Genomic DNA, 20,600 nt, shown 5'->3' on the forward strand with positions numbered 1-20,600 from the left:
ACCATAAAGAGTTTCAGTCATCCTCATTCAAAAGCATAAATTCAGAGTGAGTTACAAAACCTTTTTTAATCTTTTAAAACTCAGGTCAAGAAACAGCCATATTCTGTTCACCTGTTTGGAGGTGGCAGACATCACAAAAGGAAAAAACACTTCAGGAGAAAAGTTACCACAAGGAAAGGTGAAAAGCATAAATTGCAAAACAATTCCTCACCAACAGAGAGGAAAGAGAAGTTCTGGAGGAGTTTCACAGAATAGCGAGAACAAAGGGATGAAAGTTTTCAGAAGAATTATTTCTGTGATAGCTGAAAACAGAGCTCAAGGATCGTTCTTCCAGTTCCAACTATCACTATATAGAAACAAGATTTGAGAACACAAACATGGTGTTCTCGACAACAACAATGGGCAAATAATTCAGGCCAAAGCACACTTATTTAAGATATCTCAGTTTTAAATGGTTTAATTTCCTTGGGAGGAGGCAGTGTTAGAGGACCTTACAAGTAACATTACCCACTCACCATAGATTTGTCATTGCTATACTTTCCACATTAAAATATTTTAATTTATGCTTCCTAACAGCAACAAGTAAAATAATTCTGAGTATTTAGTTCTGCCTTCAGTAACATGTTCTTAATAGATTTAAAAAAAAAAAAAAGTACAGGTTGGGGACATATCAGCAGATCAGTCAAACTACAGGGTTGTAAAAAGGAATTATTGTTTTTCCTATTGTATTGTTTGCTAAAACTCACTTCCTCCTTCCTACCCATCCAGCTCTTGCCTCTTCCCTTTGATTTTTTAGCTGAATCACTCTACACACATCCCCTCCCTCCCTGTATCTGTCCTCATGCCCATAGCTTTCTATGATTTCATCTGGTAAATTGGCAGACCAGGGTCTGAAAGCATCAGGACAGAATGAGCATCCTTCAGCAAGGTCACGTGTCTTTCTTGAAACACATTATCTTTAAATGTTTTCTTATTCTGGGCCTGCCTTTACAACATTTTCCAGAACCTCTAAGAGGAAAGTAAACACCACTTTAAGAAACTTTCACTGTGTTTTAACTTCAAAGTAATTACAATAAATGAGGGGGTCGTGGGGGCTTGAGGGGGAAGCCAAACCCAAAAAAGCACCAATGCATCACAACATAATTTTAAAAAATAATTATAAATGTAAAGATCTGCATAGGCAAACATCCCTCATATGGAATAAATAGCACTCAACAAAGCAGGTATCATTTGCATAATTTTTTAGTTTTGGCAATTAAAAACTGCTAGCTGCTCATCTAAAACAACACAGGAAAACATGGTGAATAAGTTCCAAAACTAATAAAACTGCACCTCTCTTAGGAAGAAAAAAAAATAAATAAATAAAAAATCAACAGTTGAAAAAAACAAAGTAGTATACTACAAACTAGAATGACACATTAAATTAAATGGAACTACTCTCACTTCAACATAATGCAAGTCAACACACACAGAAGCCCCTACTTACCTAACGCACTCAGTCTTCATAGATATTTTGAGTGCTTGCAAACATTTTAGCTATCAAGTTAAATTTGCTTTCTCCATCATTACAATAACTTGTACTTCTACTATTAGAAGTTGTCTCTGATTAACTTGAAAGTATCAGCCTTGGACCACAACTTGGAAGCAAAAAAAAAAAAAAATCCTTGAAACAACTCTTGTACTCCTCAAGAGTCCTAAACACCACAAAAATTTAGAACAGCCTGAAACTTCTGATTCAGGCTGCCAAAAGCAGAGGCTTTGGTAAAGATACCAAGGGGTTTCCTGACACAATGCCAGGAAGAGAAGATTTCACTATAGTAGGTCTATACAGTTTAAACATAAATATCCAACTCTGAATTCTCTGTACACTCAATGCAGCTGAGACAGTAGGAGGATTAAAAACACTATATTTCAATGTCTGTGTAGCAAGATTATTTCCATCAAAAGTATATAAATTATTGTTTTTAAAAACATTCAAGTTTCCAAAAAAAATAACTTCAAAGTATTTTTAACCATATGATTTTATACCCACAAGACATCATTATCTATGCTTATGAGTATGCCTTAAGAATATTTAGTGCCCTTTAAATCAGTCATGTGTAATTCAAATCACAGCTGCATACCATGAAGTACAATTCAGAATTTCATCCATTAGTAAAATTTAACTAGGGTCTACTTGAACAAAACTTACTTCTAAATGCTATTTAAGTACTATCAGATTAAGCTACAAGGCACATTTTTTAAATGCTACAAAAGACAATAACAGAAAGGTAGATTTATTTTGAGACAAGAAAGAAAATAATCTAACTAACCAGGAATACTCCTGATATAATGTTCAACAAAAACCTTATGCAATGTAATAATTGCTAAAATTAAAGTCTAAACTATTAAGAGTACACATCTAGTATCTATACCACAAAAATACCTCGATATAATATTTTTTGACTTGCTGTTTTAAAAATCAAGTAACTATCAAGCATAAAAATAAAATGTCTACATTTTTCAAGCAGAATGTCACACTATTATTTAGAAACCCACACTGGGCAGGCACTTCATTCCCTTTACTTTGTTTGAATAGAGAATTGTACAGGTTGCACAGCTTTCAACTTGATTATTTGCTTGCCCACACTAGGAACATGCAGCAGTCGGTAAAACCACAGTACAAAGTTTCCTTCTCAGGCTCTCATTTCAGAGTTCCAGGTGGACAATTAAGAATTATAAAGAAACCACTCCTTTATTCACCAAGTGTAAACTTCATTCCAACAGCCAGAACTGCAAGAACTGAAAGAACCAGTTCTACTCAAGAACTCATAAAGCATTTTTTTTCCTTAAAAAAAGTTATGATTAACAAAGGATCTGTGGACCAAATTCTGCCTTAACTTATTCCTATGGGAGTGACACTGCACATGTACATACAGAGGTGAAAAGAACTGAAATTTACTTGAAACTTACTGAACAGCTGATTAGATAGACAAACCACCTCATTCCCTCAGGTCTGCTAGCTCTGAACAAGTCAAGTAGAAATTGGACAAAAATCAAACAATGCTACGCCAAAATTTTAAATAACCTGTTCTAAAATAGGGTGCAACTCTTGCATATATTGACTCATCCCTCCTTACAATGCACCAGAAGTTCTAAATAAAATTAAATCAATTGACTTACCTTCTTATCTTCTTTTGCTTTGTGGGTCTTCTTTTTCAATTTTTTATCATCCAATTCTTGATCCGATGTAATTGCAGGGTTATCTATACCACCCTTCCATGTTTCAACAGGTGAAAGAAGCGGGTCTTCCTCACTTCCACGATGTCTTCCTTTTCGTTTAGTTTTAGAGGTGGTGAAAGCCTCATCATCACTTGCATCTGAATGTGTTCTCCTATAGTAAGACTTAGCTTTGCTGAACAGAGTCTTAGACTTATATTTGTATTTTGAAGGCCTTCTTTCCCCATGACTTTTGGATATTCTATCAGAAAACCCATTTTCTTCCTCACCTTGGGTATTTATAACAATTGAGTTTCGAACTTTAATAATACGATTCTGGCTATCATCTGGAACCGCGTAGATATCATCTGCAAAGCCTTTATGTTTGAATATAGTGTCAATAGGTTCAGCATAGTTGTCAGATTGGTCTACATCTTCTGGTGGTGCCGCAGGCACTCGAGAAGGTTGTTTCCTGGGGTTTTTGCCAATACCTGCCTCAATTGTTTTCAGGAGGTTAGGGTCCAGTTTTTTTACATTTGTTCTTGGAACAAGTGGTTTCGGTTTTATTGGAGGAGGCACTTTATGGTTGCGTTCATGGTCATGACAATTGAGTGGTGTACTGTGAACAGGATACTCATTTCCTTCCAAATCCAGTCGGTACTTTGAACGGTCACTAGGCGCTGGGAGCAACCTTACATCATCACCAATTGGACTGTAAGGTGGTGGTCCTTCAGTATCATCCTCAGAATCTGGATAATTATAGTCAAGGGAACTTCCTCTGGGAGATCGTGGAAAAACATCTTCACTTGTATGCGTTGTTTCCCTTGTGCTGTCAGACAGGTAAGAACTTTCAATCATGTTTTTCTTCTCTAATACGTCACTGAAGAATAACGTGAAAACCTCAGTTTGACGATGATATTGAGATAACGAATATAAAGCTGTGAACTTAGCAGTAATCTCTGTTGCTATGTGTTCTCCTTCAGTCATGAGTTCCTTGATTGCTTCATTCTCAAAGAAATCTGCTTGACTATCAGTAACAGCCACTAACTGGACAGGAATTGTATCCTGAACTTCAGAAAGAAATGCCCGAAGCATTCCCATGGATGCCTTCCGCTTCGCAGAGTAGACCAGTATGTATCCGTGAACAAGTTCATCTTTTCTTACGCCAATTGAAGAATGATATGATAATATAGTTATCTGTATTCGACGCCTCTTTTCACCTATTATTTTATCAAGCATCAAAGAATTATTCTGGCCAGCCTGAGCAGCACTGCACAAGTGAGAGTCAAGGAAGGGTGAAAGAATAAGATCCACACTAAATGGATCACCACACATGGCACACATGACAATCCTTAAGTCAGCTTCTGAGAGATCTTTAATGGTGGGAACTGGACTCACAACATCAAAATTGTGTTTAACTGCTTCCAGTACGCCCCTCAGAGCTTGTTTTATTTGTGTCTCATTAAATTTGCGTGGATATGTACCAGCAGGCACATCCACAAAAGGACACTGTAATTTGTTGGCCAATTGCTGTCCCTGATGTCTCAGAATGGGTAGATTCTTGCTAACACTGTCCCTCTGGTTAGCCAGTATTAATGTGAATGGAAGATTAGCCATGTACTTGTCTCTCCTTATCTGAGATGCTTCAGCCCTTATTTTTGCAATGCATTCCCCAATAAAATTCAGTGATTCAATAGAGTTAAACACACAGAAACAACCGTGTGGTTTGAAGGTTGAGGTCCACAACTGAGTCAACAGGTATGGGGATTTTGCATCCACTGGCCTAAGATCTAGTTCATATATTTTTCCATCTAACGCATATTCATCATCAGTGGATTGTGTCCGAATTTCATTTGCCAATTCTTGTGCAAGGCCATCTTTGCCCAAAATGAAAAGATTGACTTTATCAATGTTGGCACTATCATGGTATAAATTTGAGCGGCCATGATCTAGTTGCAGAAGTCTGTTGGCAAGTAACTGCTCCACTTTAATGTCCATGCAATTTTGGCCACTGAGACAAGTTTCTTTAGTAGGGTGATAAACAAATCCTATGTGTTTAAGCAGAAGAGATTCTCTATCAGGTGCAAGTTTCTGTAAAGCTTTGTATCTAGGTTCTTCACTCAGAACTGCATGAATTTCACTCATTTTATCTGAACTCGGTGTTGCATTAAGATCCAGGTCATAAAACAGCTCTGAATGTTCAAAAAGCATTTCCTGAAACTCCTCTTTGGCTTTTTCGACAATCTCCCTCTGATGTCGACCGTACACTTCCTTACTATCTGCATCAGTGATGTATTTGAATGCTTCATCCTCCACTACAAAACATATAACTTCTTCCCACGGCTGTCCGGGTGAAATGAACTGGATTTTCTCCAGAGTTTTTTTGAATTTCTCCTTCATTTCAACCCTCCTTTTTTCAGATATGAGATGCTGCACATGGTTTTGATAAACTTTTTCTGCCTCTAGCGTAGTGAGAAGGTCAAATGGAATCCTTCTGTCATTCACTTTATCTATATGGTCAGTTTCATCCCAGGGTGTTTTTTCCAGCACTACAAAACAGGACTGGAAGTCAGGCCTTTTCTCCATTAATTTCAAGGCTTCTGACCAGCTCAAGTGTTCAATCTCATCAAGATTTGACAGAAGAGTATTAAGGGCTCTTGGCAATGCATTAATGTATTCTTCTTTTCTTTTTCTAATATGTTCCTGTTTAAGCTGCTCTATGTGTTTTGAAAACGTATTTTTTGCCTTTTTTGTTCCTTCCAAATTTATGTACTCTTCATAATCAGGATGGTTTTTCAGTTTATTACTAACAGTTTTCCAAGTTGCATGATAGTCTCTCACAGTTTGGACAAGTTTTTCAAACTTATCTGTTGCTGTAACAACTAACTGTCTTTGAGTTTTATAGGCATCCAGATAAGGGATTATTTTAGGTTTACCACGAGTTTTATCCATCATTTGTACCAGTGCAGTAAAACATGTTTCAACATTGACATTGAATCTTGCCGATGTTTCCACTACCACAAGGTTCTTCTTATTTGAAGCAAAAGCCTGAACCTCTCGCAGATAGTGATCCACACACTCATCACATTTTGTTGCTGCTATTATTATGGGTTTTTTAGATTTTGAGAGCTGGATATAGAGATTATTCACAAATTTCAGTTGATCATCAAACTTCCTATTGCATCCTTGGCTTACGTCAATGCACAATAAAAACCCATCTATGCTTAATTTCCCTTCAGGCATTTGTTTTTGCTCAAAGTCTTGCTCCAAGCCTAGCTGATCTGTGCAAATGTACATTAGTTTTTCTGCTGACTGCAGTTTGGAGGCAGCTGCACGTTTTATATATGGTTGTAAATTCGTACTCCGATGAGGCAAGAAAGTCTGATCATCAATGAACTCAGTCTGTTCAATTACATGAATTCTGCACTCAATTCCATCCTCACCACTTTGTGTTACGTCACCCCAGTACAAAAAGTGATCATTGTTAACAACTCTTCCTCCAAAGTCAATTGTGCTAAGCACAGAGGTATGCTCAGGATAATATTCATCTGCTTTTGAACGAACAAATCTATTGCACAAACACGACTTCCCAACTCCACAATTACCTTTATCCTTTTCAGTTCCAGACAGTCCAACAACACTAACAGCATAAGATGGGGGACGTGGCTCTTTGTTTTTTGCCATCATAACTTTCCTCTCATCCTTTTGCAATTATCAAGGTAACTGTATGTGGTTTTCATTCTGGAAAATATCCTACAAATTTAAGTTGTATATCCAGGGCTCCAGAAATAGCTTTCAGTTGTTCTTGCGTTAGCTTGTTGTTGAGAGAACCTCAGATAACTAGGATGAGGAGCATCATCTTCCTAATGAAAAGAAAGAGGAAAAAAAAAAATTTAGAGATTGCAGGTATTTCAAAAAATCACGAGAAATTTTGAAAAGCACTTCTGCACTCTCACCCTAAAATTGCTTTCTATGTATATGAAAATTTTACCACAACTTTAAATGAGATCTTAAACTCATAATTCATTCATATTAATGTTATTTATATTATAAATTTTAAGATAAACAGCTTTCAGGTGCAGTTTAGTAAAAGATCATCACCTATTTCGAGAGGTGATCAGCAGATGTTTAAAAAAATTTAAAAAAAAACCACAAAACTCACCACACCCAAAATCCCAAATTACTGGTCTCCTTCACAGCTTATGGGCAGTAGGCACCAGAAAGCATTTTCCACTACAATAAATCCAACACAAAACCTCTAAACCCAACCCAATATTCACATACACATACTTTTATTCACACTCATACTTCCACTATATAGCACGTTTACCTGCATGAATAACACTATTTTTCTGTGCATTTGTAGGTTTGGTTTCAGATTTCAGTAAAGAAAATTTCAAAATAAGCTGTAGAATCAGGAAGTTGGCAATGTGGCTCAGCCGCCACCTACTCGCAGAAGTAATCTACTTTATCTGTATGCTAAAAATAAACTCCTTTTAAGAAGTTTCTAACCTGAATTCTACAAAGAAATACAAATATTGTCATACAAATACTTGGTACAGAAAAATAAGACTTATATCTGAGATTCAAAGATTACAACGTAGTGCTGCAAATGTAAAGACAGTTCCTGTTTTAGAACAATTACATTAGAAGGAAAACATTAAAAAATTGAATGGCTGAATAACTGGGCCCAGCAGATTGTGATCAGTGGCATGACACCTAGTTGAGGGTCAGTAACTAGCAGTGTACTCCAGGGGCCACTACTGGGTCCAATACTATACAACATCTTCATTGGTGACTTGGACGGTGGGATCGAGAGATCCCTCAGCAAGTTTGCTGATGAAAAAATTGGGAGGAGAGGCTGATGCACCAGCAGGTTGTGCTGACATTCCGGGAGACCTCGACAGCCTGAAGACACAGGCTTTGCACACTGCGAAGTCCTGCATCCAGGGAGGAATAACCCCATGTACCAGTACCATGTATTCAGCTTTCTTTGTTATGCATCTCAAAAATCTGCTTTAATACTTGTAAAACTACTTCACAACTGCTAAAACATATCTGAGTTTGAGAAGTATTCATATCACTAAAAGTTGCAATTAAAGGTAAAAATACTGAAACCTTAAATATCTTATATAAAATCAATGAGCTTTTCAACTTGAATATCCTGATCAGAAACACAGTATTTACCTAACAACATCTGTAACAAAATTCAGTGACAGATGTATAAAATAAAACCCACATACATAAAACCAGCTTTCAGTTATAGAAATTACAGTCAAGGAAAGCATCTTTTTTTATAACGAAGCCAATTTCATTACAAAATGAAGAGAAAAGTAAACTCAGTCTAATTTTTATACTTGAGAGTTTTTATATTGCAAGAACTGAAACTTTTTTGCCGTGTTTTAAAACAAAAAAAAAAAAAGAAAAAATAATTCCTTAAATCGGTTTACTTGAAGACATTCAGAAAGAGAATGTGTATTTTAAATTCTGCTTTTTACTGTTTCCACTGTGTTTTTTATATTCTTAGAACACAAAATTTACAGCAAAAGCAGTGTTTATATTACTACAAACAAACGCAGTGTTTTCTTTCTAAAGCAAAGCTTATCATAGTAGCATCATTCAAACTACTAGAATGAGAAGTTTAGTCAGCACTTCCACTATAAAACATGTTCTGTTTACCATAGCACAATACAGATTTGACGTGGGCTAAACTTGAACAGAAAAATCTTAATCCATGGGATTATCTCGTTTAATCAGCAAGACGCTGTCAATTTGCAACTAGTTGATAAGGAACAATCAATACTTTCAGATACTCCACATCCTCATGTAGCACAGATTCTTACTTTTTCAACAAAGGTTTTGTCAAACCAATACATTTTTAACTGAGTAAGTACAAAGAGTAAATTGAAACAAGACACTGACAAAGTGGAAACAAACACAGCTTCTCACAAAATTTCTGACATGGAAGATTTTCACCATAGTGGGAGTTGAATCACTGAAGATATTTAAAACCAGTGTGGTTTTCTTTTCATTTTTTTATACAGTTTCTATTCTGCAATGATTGTACAAAGCAAAGACAGAACAAAATCTATGTTAATTTAGCAATAAACCTGGTAGAAACCTGACATCATAATGGCTTCACATGTAATATGTAACAATTACTAAATTGCTCCCGAAATGGAAGGTTATTCTTTTCAGTACACCACTAATTTAAACATAATTTATAGTTTTTTACAGTTTCAAAATATACACACTGGAAATTCATGGTAAGTTAGTTCAATTATCTTACTTCAAACTGCCTAATTCTGTTAAAACAAATTGAAAACAGTGCAATTCATTGCCCCCTGCCTTCATCTTTGTTACAGATTCAAAGGAGGGGTTGCTTGATTTCCCCAACTAATTTCAGTCTTTGAATTAAAATAATAGAGCATTTCTGTGTTTAAATAGAAAAATTCCAAACAACTCCTGAAGACACAAAGTATATGACATCACTGCAGGAACAATCTGTGACCTTCTGCAGTCACACCAAAGGACCTTGTCTCTACAGCCTTAGATTTCCAAACAAAGTTATAAAGAAAATAAGGTGTATCATCTTTTACTTAGTCACCCAGCTCCCTCCTTAAACACAAGATTTTTAAAGACCTAAAGCGCAAACTTACCTGCAGGAAAACAAGGTGCAAAGCAAGATGATTATCCTGCTGTGATCTTCCTGCAGTAATGTCACACATTTAAACAGTGTCCTTCAGTAAGTCCTTCCTGAGAGATCTGGAAAAAAAAAAAAAGTAAGAAACGTTAATAACTTTAAAATTATGAAAGCAGAAGCTGCCAGAGAAAGTACAACACTTCTCCTTTGCACGAGGATTGTTTTAAAAAAGCCACAAACAACTCAAAGCTCAAGCTGGTCTTCCTCTGAACTTAGAGAGGGTTTAAATCCTGTAAGCACAGCTATTAATACTTGGGACAAAGCAGGCACAGTTCTTCTTAAGTGACTGTGATTTCATAAGTTCAACTTGATATTTAACAATACCTAGGTTGCAGAAGCCTCTTCTGAAAAAAAAAAAAAATGAATATAGTGTCTCAGGTAATACACAAAATGCAAGCCATAAAAATCACTAATCGCTTGTGGAAGAACTTGGACTTTTAAAATATCTAGGACATAGTTCTGTAAGACGAAGTCAGTATAGTCAGTAAGTACAAAATACATAAAAATCAATGTATGTCTAAACACATGTATATAAACTTTATTACCAGAAAAAAAGTATGGTCTACCTCAAAACCCTTTTATCTGTAATACAGTATTTCTAAATTAAAAGGTCTCACAGACTGCGACAAATCAGACATTGAAAGCATAATTATATTTTAAAATTGTGAATTCTCAACTAGGATACAAATTATTAGCATAACCTTGATAAGTGTTGATTTTATGGCAGGGATGCTGCTACAAAGTAACCAAAAATGGAACTCTCTTCTACAGAACTTCTTCAGTTTGCATCCACACAAAACCCAGACTTTGAATGTCAGGACAGTGATGCATATATCAAGATGCAGAAAAGGAAAGGAACTTGAGGCACTTGCACTGGATCATGATGTAAGCCACTTTTATCTAAGGAAAGGTGTCATTTTTAAGCAAGATGCAGCAGCATGCTGTATGCGTGCTAAACATAACATCAAGAAGGTCTGGCAGAGCTTTTTCTTGTTTTGTCGCTTATGATTATATTCTTTGTAATTTCACTTTGCTTTGAGAACAGTATAGCTAATTGAAGAAAATCTAAGCTTTAGCAAACTTTCTTCTGGATGAAAAAGGTTCAACAATGGTGATAAACAATGGATCAATACCTCAATAATAATGTAATTTTCAACTTGTGGTACCAAACAACATCAAAATCTTTAGGCAGCAGACTATCAGTCCTGCACTAAGCCTGGCCTAGCTGCAAAGCTAAATTCTGTCACTTGAAAGACAGGAGGTAAACCATACTCCCTGCCCTTAACCTCCTAGCTGTGGAATTCCTCTTTGTCCACAGCTAGGTGAGCAGAGTGGAACATGAGGAAACAGGCTATGCAAGTCTAATCTAAATACCTTCCAAAATTGCTTTCTGAAACTAAAAATGCTTACCATCTGCAGACCTAACATGGTTGAAGCAGAAATTTTGTCTGTAACACTCCACAGAATTGCTCATGACCATAATTTAAGCAGCTACCAACAATGCCAACAGGGAAAGTAAGAGTGTTCTCCTGCAGTCCTTTACTCACTCTGTAATGTTATCTAGATGCAACAGTTCATGGACCCATATTTTTCAGCGTTAGTTTCAAATACCACATTCTTGTGATAGTGTTTGTGAATTGGCTGGTCAAGTAAAGCAAAGCACACATGAAAACAAGGGCGATCGCAGTCTAGTCTGCTTAGGAAGGTATATGAATATACCAACAGAAAGTTACTGTAACCTCTACAGCAGATCACAAAGTAAATTCAAACACATTAGACATCAGTGAAATTGTTTGTAGGATTATTTTTGAATGCACAGCACTTTAAAATACCAAAGACCATAATTCCAAGGAAGTTACAGCTCTGGATTCAGGTTACTACTGACAGTAACTTTTTATAACGAGTCATCCCTCACTTCACACTTTCTGAGAACCAATACTTGGCACTGGAAAATATTTAGTATGGTGTCTGAATTCCCAGACCTATCAGCACATCAGTAATAACAGCTCTACCCAAAACATACCAGAATAATAATTCAACCATTTTCACTTCAAGAGCCAGTAAATAATCTAATGTTTATGTAGCTTAATGTTGTTGTTTCTCATTCAGTATTTACCAAGAGGTATCGTTTTCACTCAAACAAGCATAAGAAATCTCTTCAAATCACTTTTTAGAAACTAAACCAGATACAAAGTATACCAATGTCATTTTACCAACAATTTCAATTCACCAAAGTCTGCTGAGGTCCTATCCTCTTTAGTACCATGCCAAAATTGCACCTGCCTTTAGAAGTGCTGGTAAACTTATTTATAAACAAGATTTTAAGTATGGTTATTTAATTAAGTGTAAATACAATGCTCCCTGGTAAAATTCTGCAAATACCAGCCAACACCAGGAAAAAAAAAAGACTGAGATTGCTTATCAGGAACTAAGATCAATCAAGCAATAACAAGACAATAAAGGACAATGCCTTGTAATGTCTTCAGTAATGATACTCTGACTGAAAAGGAATACAGTTTAACTGGTATGGTGATTAGTCATGCTAGGTAAATGAAGGATGAGAATGGATTACCCCAACCACTGTTTATTTCAGATTCAGTTAGTATGATGGCCAACTACCATCCCTAAAGGAGTTACATAGCCTGGACAGTTCCTTGCATACAAAAGCATAGTAATCAATTTATAAAAAAGAGGGGAAAAAAACAAAACCAAAAAAACTGCCCAACTTCATATTACAGAACAATACAAAACTGTCTTTAAAAACAGAAGGTCAAAGCTCTTAGTTCAAAGTTTACTAAATTTCTGCCATTAATAACAAGTACTCTTAAGACCTCCAGTGCCTTACCCAAAATTAAAATCAAGGCCTAAATATTATTTTTAAATTCAAAAGAAAATATAATTCTTTAGGTGGAGCCTAGCATTCCATGGGGCATCTATTATTGCTGTTGTTCACAAACAAAAACCACCAACGTACACCAACTAGTTCAAGGTAATATAAACAGGTAAACTGAAAAGATTTGAATCATCAGCATTGCACTAGTCTGAACTGAGGCCTCGCGAGTTACTTATCTACATATTTCTGAATATCTGAGAGCACTCAATATAGCTTCAAAGCCTATACTTCAGCAGCAAAGGAAATAGTACAAGTTCACAGAAAAAAATAAATCCTTAATTCTTTTTGCACCAGAGAAGGACAGGCTTACTGCTCAGAGGAGCTTCTTACTGTGTGAGTACCTGATCAGGCTTATTTACCAAGTTATTCAAGAAGAACACAAAAGAACTAATGGAGAAATTTTACAAATGGGATCCAAGAAGGAATTTATAACAATGAACAAAAAAGAAGCAGATGAGGAAGGAGGGATTAAGGTAAAGACAGAAAAAGAGCTAAAATGCCTTTCCTGCAAAAAAGAAAAATTTACATATTGGCAGCAGCAGCTTCAACACATTTCATTGATCCACATATCTGGATCGTTTCACATCATTTTGCCTGATGAGGAACTGCAGTATAGAATCCAGGATCTGACACCATAGGTTTTGAGACTTAATTTAAACAGTGGTTTATTGTTTGACCTTGTACAAGCCATACGTGTCATTTTTACCTGTGTAAAATGAGAAGACTGCTTATCTACCTCTTTTTTAAGCTATGAAATGAGCAAGTGATAGCTGCATGTAAGCAGCAAATAATATGCTGCATGATAATTAGCCAACTTAAATGAATCTCTGTCAAGATGCAACAATATACGCATCTCCAAAATTGTGCATACAGGTATTCACTCAATACCTGTAAAAAGTGTTACTTATATGTCAACTGATGCAGAATTGCAAAAATAGGTGGGAATTGTAACTCAAAGTCAAAGAAACAACTCCAATTTACCAGAAAATGTAATGTCCAGAACTAGCTACAGATCAATTGAATCAGCTTCCGATTGGTGTTAGTGACTAGAAGAGCACAGTTAATGCTCAAATTCAAAATAACTTCACTATAATTGCTTCAGATTTTCCTGTGAGGATTTTAAATGCATTTTTCTGTAAATATTTCATCAAAATCCATAAATATAAAGAAATTATGAGAAGGTTCAAACAGTAATCCATAAAACATAATACTCTTAAAAGTACTTTTTAAAACTGATGGAAAAACCCAAGGATATTCCAGCCACTTACAATGACCTTTAAGCTAAAAATTCTCAGGGAGGGGTGGTGCAAAAAAACACAAAAGAAACCAAGAAACTATTAAGAGCACTATTGTGCACCAGTTAAGTTAGAAATAACACAGATATGGGGGAGGGGGGGAGGAGAGGGAAGTATTCCCAGTGTTATTGGGACTACCTGAATCGAAACTTTTTCTCGTAGCTACGAGTAGGGTGGAGGTACTTCAAAACCAACGGGAAGCTTAGGTGCAACGCTGCGTTTTCTCCCCCGCACGCCCAGTTAAAATGGAGAGGAGCTGAGCCGGGCTGCAGCAGCCGGGCCGGCCGACCCGCCCGCCCCGCGCGCCTGCGAAGCCCCCTAGCGGCCAGGCGGGAGCGCGGCCGCGCAGCACCCGCCGCGCAGAACCGCGGTCCCGACAGCTCCGGCAAGGACGCGCCCCACACACCGGTACCGCGCGGCCCGGCTGCTTCCCGCCCGCTCTCCGGCACCGTTGTGCCAGCAGAACTTCGTGCTGAGTACCTGGCGATGCAGCTCCCATTCTGCCAGCGAAGGTCAGGGTATCATCCCTGAAGGATGCCCTGGATCTGGGATCTTGAGGACGCATCAGCCTACCAAAAGTAGTGATGGGGAGTGTTTTGAAGTTTTATGCAACATATTCCTGAAAGATGTCAGCACATGGGACTTATCTTCTGTTAAAAAAGTACTTTTGGAAGTCTTAAGATACCTTCAGCATCCTTTGAATATCTTTATTAAACAGAATGGAACTATTTTTGCACCATCTACTCAAGTAACAAGTAGTCCCAAAGGAGAAACTTACACAAAACCTATTATTACGATCAGTGCTCTTCTTTCCTACAAAGTTTGCACATGGAAAAACACCTACGGCTTTAGGAAAGCACATTTCATCTTTAACCTCAAAAACATGTTCAGTATTTGATTCTGTTAGCGCTAAAAATAGCACGTTAAAAGAATTTAGTCTGAGCTTAAAGTAGTTAATTGGATTATGTTACACATGCAACACCTTAGCTAAAATAAAGTCCAACACCAGGGAGTGGTAGGAATTTAGTTGCAATTATTTACATTTTTACAGCACTGGCAGCTGCTTTGTATAGAGATGCTTTAAAAAAATGCATACTATTTAAGCTCAGTATGTTCCAAGCTTAAAAGTAACTTGTTATACTAAAACAAGCTAGGGATAATGTAACAAATGCTTAAACAACTTCTGATACTTTAAGTCCTATAGACTCTTTTAAAAAGCTACTGCATTTACATCATACTTCCTAAGCTTCAGCAGCATTGAGTTTTTCAGTAGAGTACTGTAAATAGAATTTTAAGTATTTTAGCACTTCTTAAGAATATTTTTTTCAAAAAAGCATAAAGGAAAATAAACCCTTACAAAATGCACCTGGATGAATATTTGTACTATGCTCTGTTTAGGTATGTACTATAAATGTTAAATATGTACAGGTTCTTTGAGAAAGCACTTAACTCTGGTCACTGATGTCACTGCTGAAAACAGCTCTCATACTGAAGATCCATAGGAAGGTAAGACAGCACAACAAGAAAAAGCCACCTATTAACTCCTCATTCATTTATGAAATAAGTATACAAGTATCAATGCTGTAACTGGCTTCCGTGCACAGGTTTAAAATGGATGTCCAATTGACCAGCAAACGCTCTTCTCTCTTCCCTGTTTTTACTCTGCAGTGTGGTTTTTACATTTCTGTCAAAGATCTTTGTTAAGGAAAAAAAAAAAAATCCTTCAGTTATCTGCATGACACTATTCTAAAGAATACACACATACCCCCACAGGCCTATTTTGGACTAGATTAAAAATGTTTCCCTCCTACTTATTAAGGAAATATTCCACACTGATATCAAAAGTGATACAGGAGAGGGCAAAAGGGGGGTACAGAGGAAGGGTGGGGTGGATTCTGGGGGAAGGTGACAAGAATGTCTTCCTTCTGTAAGTGGTCTTTCTTCTATTTTTAATTAAAACAGTGTTTTATACTCCTTATGCCCTATATTTACAACGCTGTAGCATTATATCTGTATATCTCTGGTGCTTTCCTTGGGTAGAGAGAGTCTAAAGGTTATGCTGGTTGAAGAGATTCAAAATGCTTGAAAGCTGCAACACTGCAACTGGCTACCCTGTTTCAAAGCCTTAAAATCCACCTGGTGGAAAAGGAGAAATGCACTCACATCATTAGGAGAGCGAAGTTTTCTCAAATTTAATATCGAGCAATATTTGAAGGTGAAAGCAAGGAGGAGAGGAACTGACAACTGTTCAAATTTAGTAGAGAAGAAAAAGAACAGATAAGACGAGAACGAGTAGAAGGGGGCGATGAGGAGGAAAAGAAGTACAGAGAAAGGAGAAAAGGGGGGGGAGGAAGGCAGTGGGAATGAAGGAGGGAGGCAGCTAAGGGAGTAGGGGGAAGAAGGGAATGAGGAAGGAAGAAGAGAGGAGCAGGGAAGCTCCCCTTCCTGCCTTTCTCCCTCCCTGGAGGGCCGTGACCAGCTGGCAGCTTCGTACAGCAGGCTCAGACCCTCCCATTGCTCAGGCCTTCATCACCTGTCTGGGACCAAGCACTGCGCTCCCTGCCCTTCCTGCCTCCCCTTCCTCCCAGGAGGTGCCGAGGGGGCCGAGCGCGGGGGCGGGGGGGCCCGGCTCCCCTCTCCCCACGCCAGCCCCAGCCCCAGCCCCTTGAACTGGTTACAGCCAGCGGCTGCCGCACCAGCTCGCCGGGCTACAGCCGCCTCCTCCCCCCGCTCCCCTTCCGCCGGCCGCCCCGCTCCGGGCCGCGGGGCCGGGCCAGGTCCCACGGGACCGAATTCCTCCCCTCACCTCGCGCCGTCGGGATCCGGCTCCTCGGCGGCGGCGGGAGCGGCAGCATTCCCGGGACGCTCTCTCCACGCCGGCGCCCCCGGCGGCTTGTCCTCCCCGCGGGGCTCTCTCGGCTCTCCGGCCCGCAGCTCCCGAGCGCTCCCGGCCGCCGCAGCCCCGTCCCGCCTCTCCGTTCCCTCCCCGGCGCTCTCGGCTCAGTAATGGCGGCCGCCGAGCTTCCCCGGCTCTCGCTTGGCTGACGGAGTCTCTCTCTCCCCCTAACTTTACCTCAGCAGCTTCCCTCCCCTCCCCCCTCCCTCCCGCCGCCGCGGCTCAGCGCGCGCCCGCCCGGCCAGCTGCGCGTGCGCGGGGAAGCGCCTCTTCCTGCTGCCGCTGGATTCCCTGGGAAGCCTGGGAGGGCGCGCGCGGCCGGCTCCACCTCCCCTCCCCGGCCCGCGCGGGCGCGCGCGCCGGGCGCCTCGCTCGTGCCCCGGTGGCCGCATGGGGAGCGCCGGGAGCCGGCGGGGTGCGGGTTCTAGTCCCGCCGCGGACGGCGATGGGGGCCGGGACGGCGATGGGGGCCGGGACGGCGATGGGGGCCGGGACGGCGATGGGGGCCGGGACGGCGATGCGGGCCGGGACGGCGATGCGGGCCGGGACGCCGCGGCGCTCGTACGTGAGAGCGGCTGCGAGGTGTGGCCGTCCGCACGGCGCCCGGGCGACCGTGGGACTTGTTGGCCGGCGCGGCAGCTCCGTGAAGGGCACGGAGGCAGCTGCAGCCCAGCCTGCTCTCAGTCCGCAGCCGTGCCTCCAAGGGAGGTAAATGGCAGTTGGCTGGGTTGGAATTAAAAGATGCTAAAATGCTGCATTGGACAGCCCAGACCCCACACCTTCTTTCTTGCCAGGCTGCCTGTAACTTTTCACAGTGTTTCCCAGGTTCAGCGGTGTAACACCGCACTTCTTGCATTTTTTCCATCGTTAAAAAAAGTGAGTACTGGCAGTGGAGCCCACTCTGTGGCCTCCAGACATCTGCCCCTGGGGGAGGTGTAGGACGCGGCTTTGCGACCTGCACCAGCTGCCTGGGCAATTCCGGGGTCAGATGCAGCAGCCAGGTGTGATGCATGCTTTGCAGCCTGAGCCCCACATGCCACCGTTATGCAGGTAGCTGGCAGGAGGTAAAATCCCTCTCCCCCTCTCAGCACAGCGAGTGAATTAAGGCCAGTGAAACACTCCTGTGGTGATGCTGTGGTGGAGTGGCTGACTGGGGATTTGTACCTGTGCCTTTGGAGTGCGGTTCCACAGGCATTGGTAAGCGGGGCATGGGGCACAGCAAAAACTAGTAAGTAGGTCCTAATCTGTTCTATCCACTGCGAGGTACAGGGTGTCTGTGGGCATCGTGCACATACACCTGATTTCTAGGAGTGCAAAAATGCATATTCTACACAGCATTTAATGCTAAAGATCATTTTCATGCATACATACAAAGGAACAAATATTTCACTAGAAGCCTTATTTCTGGCACAGTCCAAGTTTTGAGTGTTTTAATTGTAACCATAATATTTGGTAGCAATATGGTTCTTCTGTGCAATTTTACACATTGCGTGCACATCTTAAAACTTTAAGTTTTTAAGTTTTTCTGAAAATCAGGAAATTAAAAGGTTAAAGAATTCAGATCCTTTATAAAGACACATTGCCTGTAAACTTGAATTTTTCAGAAAATTCTAAATAGCTCAACCTTTTTGTGTTAAATTTGAGCAAACAGTCTTGTGTGGACACTACCTTACAGCAGAGTATTTCTAGGAATATTCATCTTGGGTAGGTCCATGCTAAAGAGATGTAAAATGATTTGCCACTGTAATTGCAGCACCTGTTGAAGTGTTTTTGCAGTCACATTCTAGTTGTGAAAAAAAAAAAAAAGCTAAAGAAGACTAAATTCAGAATTTAATTTTAATTTGGATTGCCTGATTTTGAGTTTCTTGTATTTTTCTTTTGTTCAAAATACATACCCCGGGGTATTAAAACTGTATTTGACGTTACCGGAATCAAAACATTATATTCACATGGAAAAAAAAAATCTTTAGAGATTTCTCAGCTTAATAAAACAGAAAGTTGAAGGAGTGAGATCTATATCCTTCTGAAACTCTGCATAGGTATTAATTACCTTAAGCAGTTAATGAATTTTCATGTTCCATCATGTAGAAGACCTTTCATGTAGAAGACCTCTCATTTAGGAATTGATTGTATCACCTACTTTGATCCTGATCTGAGTCAAAAAAAAAACAAAAAACAAAAAACTCAGCAAAGTGAGTCAGCTTACACAGGTATAGATGTGTAAAAAAAAAAAAAAAAGAAGCAGGACAAGAGCTTGTGAATAGCAGGAAGCCTTTCCCAGCAAGCTCCAACCTGAAGTGCGCAAAGACAGCGAGCAGTGCTTCAGTTAGGAGCAGATGGCAACACCATTCGTTGCAGGGGGGTGGGGGCACCCTCTTCACCAGAAGGCACAGCAAACAGATGAAAGGCAACTGGCACAAGTTGCTTCCTGTGATGTGGGTCCCCAGTAGACACACCATCAGCTCCAAAACTGATCCTCAGTGAAAGAAACGAACAGGTTTCCAGGTAGAATTAGATCAGCTAATTCTTATTCCTCTGACCCTAAGTATTTCCTCCAAAATTAATATGATAGCAGAAGACTGTAAAGTCAGAAATTTATTTTCATACAGATTTCCTCACTTCAGTTCAATAAGATGAAACTGATGTACAGAAACTCCATTTGCTCATTACCTTCCAGGAAGCACGCAAAGTTCTGGCAGGCTACAGTGCACAGCTTGCTATGATTTTGCAGAGCTTATTAAACCTTTTGACTTTGGATAAAGCTACAAAAAGTCAAGAATTATGGCCAGTGAACCAGCAAGCAGGGTTATAAACAGATTTATGACACAATGGTTTTCATAGACTCTATGAAATATATAAGCTTTGCAGTTTAATGTTAGCTATTGGGTAGAGATATTTCAGATGCATATTTTATAAAGTTTCACTGAGAAAGTGGGGAGAAAATTGCAAATCCATGAGAAAACTGTAGATATACAGGTAGTTTTATGCCCTGTTAGAGCTATAGGGCATCTTAAAGATTTCATGTCACTAATGAAGCAATAAGAGAAATGAAAACAACTTGATCAAATTATTTTATTATTTATTACTTTATTTATTATTTTATTATTTATTATTTTATTAAAATGATTCAGAAATATTTGTGGGTATTTATCAGAAGAAATCTTTTGAAAATTCTTTTCTCTGATGAGAATACAGGGAGCATTATAACTTAGAGAAAGCATAAAAATAATCAAATTGAATAATAATTTCACTAGTTTAGCCTTTTGTTAATTTTACAGTAAGACATTTCAGATAAATGTTTCAGTAAACCTTGAGAAACTCAGGAGAAAGTAATTACTGATGTGCAACATTTGTTATTTATAGTGACTATTGTTATTTGAGCCCTCTTCTGTAGCAGATTTCCCCTTACAAACACCCTCATACTTCAAGGGCTGATTATAAACACAAATAAAGTAAGCACCTTGTAGATACCTGGAAGCCTACACAAGGTGGGCAAAGAATGCATACTTTGCGTGTTGTTCCTTTTGGACAGCAGGGCCCTAGGAAAAGAAAACAAGAGGAGCAGCAGCAATCCACCATTTCCCAGTCTCTTTCTGTCTCTTTTACTAAGCAGGG

General features: G+C 39.3%; 1 protein-coding gene across 1 annotated transcript in view; it reads right to left on the bottom strand.

Annotated features, from left to right (window-relative positions):
* The window catches only part of ARHGAP5 (Rho GTPase activating protein 5), a 51,966-nt gene extending 34,789 nt beyond the window's left edge, over nt 1-17,177 (bottom strand). The window contains exons 1-3 of the mRNA XM_082057990.1: nt 16,896-17,177; nt 9,858-9,963; nt 3,163-7,061 (exon numbers count right to left, since the gene is read on the bottom strand). Of these exons, the coding sequence (XP_081914116.1) occupies nt 3,163-6,885 (3,723 nt within the window). The 5' untranslated portion in view covers nt 6,886-7,061; nt 9,858-9,963; nt 16,896-17,177. The remainder of the gene's footprint in view (nt 1-3,162; nt 7,062-9,857; nt 9,964-16,895) is intronic.
* Nucleotides 17,178-20,600: the final 3,423 nt, after the last annotated feature.

Source organism: Streptopelia decaocto, assembly GCF_964273445.1.
Source record: "Streptopelia decaocto genome assembly, chromosome: 7".
NCBI lineage: Eukaryota > Metazoa > Chordata > Aves > Columbiformes > Columbidae > Streptopelia > Streptopelia decaocto.